The following is a 4,005-nucleotide window of genomic DNA, read 5'->3' on the forward strand; positions in this document are numbered from 1 at the left end:
TACAAGGCAAGATATAGCCACTGATACAGTAGTAAAACACCTGTTAACCATTCACTCTCTGGATTTCAAATACACCTTACAAGAGGGAATCTGTAGCCAGACGCTCAGACCCAAGTAAACACAAAGAGGCTTATATTAATTAAAACTGCTTGGCTGTTAGCTCAGGCCTACCACTGACTTAAACTAACTCATTTCTGTTCATCTATATGTTGCCACATGTTCCATGGCTTTACCTGTGTGTCATTACATGCTGTTGCCTGGACAGTAGGTTGTCATCTCCTGATTCAGCCTTCCTTTTTCAGAATTCTCCTTGTCTGCTTATCCTGTTTATACTTCCTAGCTGGCTACTGGCCAATCAGTTATTAACCAATCAGAGCAACACATTCACAGCATACAGGGTGATGTCCACAGCGGGGAATCCATGCCTGGTACTGTCTAACTAGAATAAAACAAAACAAAACATCATGTCAGAGGATGTCTTTGGCTCAAGAAACAACAGACATAATACATTTCTTTCTTTCTTTTTTTTTTTTTTCCTGAGACAGGGTTTCTCTGTATAGTTTTAGTGCCTGTCTTGTATCTCAATCTATAGACCAGGCTGGCCTTGAACTCCATCTGGCTCTGCCTCCTTACTGCTGGAATTAAAGGCATGTATCACCACTGCCTGGCCTACAAATCATAATGCTGATTTGTCTTCTGAATGTTTATCTTAATATCTACAGACAAATACTGCTTCCATTCTTACTTAAAGAAATATCTCTTTGCAATGAATGGTAGCAAAGCAGTGACACATCGTTGCTAAGGATACTGAGGGTAGGGAGACTGAGTGCTAAGCAGGCCATTTATACTCCTATGGCTAAGGCTCAGGGATCATGAGCAAGAGAGTAGAAAGAACTTAAGGTGGAAGACAAGGAAGAAAAGCATGATAAATTTATTGGTTGTCTGTAAGAGACACAGTTTATTTTAAAAGCCAAAACATTTTGGAAGCAAAGAGGCAGAGTATGTTTCCCTGAAATCTACCTGCAGGAGGGGAATGGAGTCATTATTGTAAATACAGGGGAAAAATATGATGAAGAAAGGACACAAAAGAAATTTGAAAAATTTAAAAAGCCCTGATATGACATTATAAGGCAAACCCCAAAACGCCACTGAGTTCATTTTCTATTGGCTATCTACATCCAGGAATGTGGCCTACCACGAAGAGTGGTTTGTTTACCGAGTGGGATTCCCTTGGAGAAAAAAATTTCTTTTGTTCCCAAGTGGTTATCAATTGGAGATAGCTTCTGAGTTAGGGATGGGGGCATGTGTCCACATTTTTAAAGCTCTAGGACCCCATCTGGTACACACCCATGCAGGTCCTATACGTACTGCTTCAGTCTTTATGAGTTGATTTGTGTGCCAGCTCTCTTGTGTCTAGCAGGCCTTGATTACTTGGTATTTTCCGTTCTCTCTGGCTCTAACAATCTTCCTGCTTCCTCTTTTGTGGGGTTTCCTGAGTCCTGAAGGGAGGGGGTTGATAAAGACATTTTTATTTTCACTTTTAAGGTTTTTTTTTAATAATTATTTTTTTTTTACACTATAAGTGTGTTATGGCTTCTGGTTTTGTATTTTTATGGGATTTCCGAGCATGCAAAAATAAGTGAGTCTCTACATCTATATCTGTTTCTTGTGCCTTTTCTTGGGCTCTTTCTCCTCTGTTTGTTAGTTTTGTTCTAGTCCAATTTGTTTTTTTCTTTCATATTACTACATATCATTATTATCCCTTAATTGCCTGTTTGTTTTCTAATGAGGGACAGAAAGGAGGTGGATCCAGATGGAAGGGGAGGTGGAGAAGAACTAGGATGAGTTGAGGAAGGGGGAATTATAATCAGCATACATTGTGTGAGAAATAATTTATTTCAATCAAAAATATAAAGAAAAGAGAGGACACAGAAATGTTTGATTTTATAATGAACAGATTTCCACTGAACACCAATTAGGTATAAGATATTAAACTCATTTTACTAATATTGGGGGAAAAGACCAAGAGTGAAAGTCTGTTTGTTTATTAAAATCATTTTCTTAGTTCTCTTATCGCAGAAGTCTGATTTCTACCATCTATGACTTTCTTCAGGGCATATTTCACATCCTTGTTCCTGAGGCTGTAGATCAAAGGGTTCAACATGGGGATGATGACTGTGTAGAAGACAGATGCCATCTTATCTGTATCAAGAGAGTGTTCGGAACTTGGCTGTAAGTACATAAAGATAAGAGTTCCATAAAAGATGCTCACAGCCATCATATGAGAGCTGCAGGTAGAAAAGGCTTTGCGTCTTCCTTCAGCTGAGCGCATCCTGAGAATGGCAGAAATTATGAACATGTAGGAGACAGAAACAATCAGAACAGAAGAAATGAATGTGATTCCAGCACAGGTCAAAATAGACAGCTGTTTATAGTGAGTGTCAGAGCAAGTTAGCCTGAGAAGAGGCATGTCATCACAGTAGAAGTGATTGATGACATTGGAATGACAATAGCACAGGCGGAAGGTGAGAAGAGTGTGAACCAGTGCCATCAGGAAGCTATAGCTGTAGGGCACAACTACAAGCTGAATGCAGATTCCGGGGGACATTGTGACCGTATACAGCAGAGGATTACAAATGGCCGCATATCTGTCATATGCCATGGAAGCCAATAACAAGCACTCTGATACCATGAATGTGAGGAAGCAGCCTAATTGGGCAGCACACGCATTGAATGATATGAAATTTTTGCTATACAGGAAATTCCCAAGCATCTTGGGTGTAATGACAGAAGAGTAGCAGAAATCAACAAAAGCCAGGTTGCTGAGGAAAAAGTACATGGGCGTGTTGAGTCTTGCATCTGTTCTAATGACCAGAATCAGCCCCAGGTTGCCTATTGCTGTGAAAAGATAGATGGATATGAATACCACAAAGAGGGGCATCTTCAACTCCTGGCGATCTGTCAGGCCCAAAAGAATGAACTGTGTGACTTGGGTGCAGTTTGTCTGAGCCATGAGTCTTCAGGACATCTGTAGAAGTAGAGAAAAATCCAAATGATACATTTCCACTTTGCATAACACAAGTGGTATTCAGTACTTTACTATCTCCTAAAAAGAGATGTTTTTCTAGTCTTGGAAACCCAAATTGTGTACAGGTTTTATTTCTATGGAACAAACCAACATCAACATTTTTTTCTTTTCTTTTTCTTTTTCTTCTTCTTCTTCTTCTTCTTCTTCTTCTTCTTTTTTTTTTTTTTTGGTTTCTTAAAAGACAAGGGTCTTGCTGTTTAGCCCATTCTATTCCAAGCTCTGAATCTTTAAGCTGGTGTCATAAACCTTAACCATCAAATGTCATCTCTAAAGCCTGAGAAAGAGAATGGTCAAAGGAAAGGACTATTTATTTCTATAACCTTATAATATCATCTGGAATAGCATTTATATTTGTTTTCCAAGGAATTTGTACTTTTCTTTACAGATCAATTTACAAGTGATATCCTTTTTCATGGTTTTTAATGTCTTATTCTAAAAAGAATATTTGAGCTGTGCTGTTAACATTATTTTCCTGTTATAACTGAAGTTGAATATCTTTGTCTTCCTTATCAATATTGCCTAAATTTTATAATTGAATTTTTGTGTATCTAAAAAGATCACATCTTTTTTCTTCTGCTATTTATCATCTTTTATTCTCCATACTTCCTTTCTCTATTAATTTTACATCTAAAAAGCTAAAATTTTCTTATGAAAACCTACAAATTGTTTTACTTTTTCTAAAATTATTCTAAAAATACATTTTAAAATAAGTCTACATTTCTTTAAGAGTACACAAGTACTTTTGTGTGGTAATAGCTATTGTTCAACTCATTAGAATATATACTCATGATTTTAAAATAGTATGTGCATTGAGCAATTCATGTCTTAGTTAGGGTTTCTATTGCTATGATAAAATAGCATAACTAAAAGCAACTTGGGAAGACATGATTTGTTTCATCATTTGTGTCCATATCATA

The 4,005-nt window shown here is 37.2% G+C and overlaps 1 protein-coding gene across 1 annotated transcript; it reads right to left on the reverse strand.

Annotated features, from left to right (window-relative positions):
- Positions 1-2,053: 2,053 nt before the first annotated feature.
- On the reverse strand, positions 2,054-3,013 carry LOC131908220 (olfactory receptor 8U9-like). Its single transcript, XM_059259269.1, has one exon. It carries the CDS (start codon positions 3,011-3,013, stop codon positions 2,054-2,056), a length of 960 nt encoding a protein of 319 aa, XP_059115252.1.
- Positions 3,014-4,005: the final 992 nt, after the last annotated feature.

The sequence above is a fragment of the Peromyscus eremicus genome, chromosome 4 (assembly GCF_949786415.1).
Source record: "Peromyscus eremicus chromosome 4, PerEre_H2_v1, whole genome shotgun sequence".
Lineage (NCBI taxonomy): Eukaryota > Metazoa > Chordata > Mammalia > Rodentia > Cricetidae > Peromyscus > Peromyscus eremicus.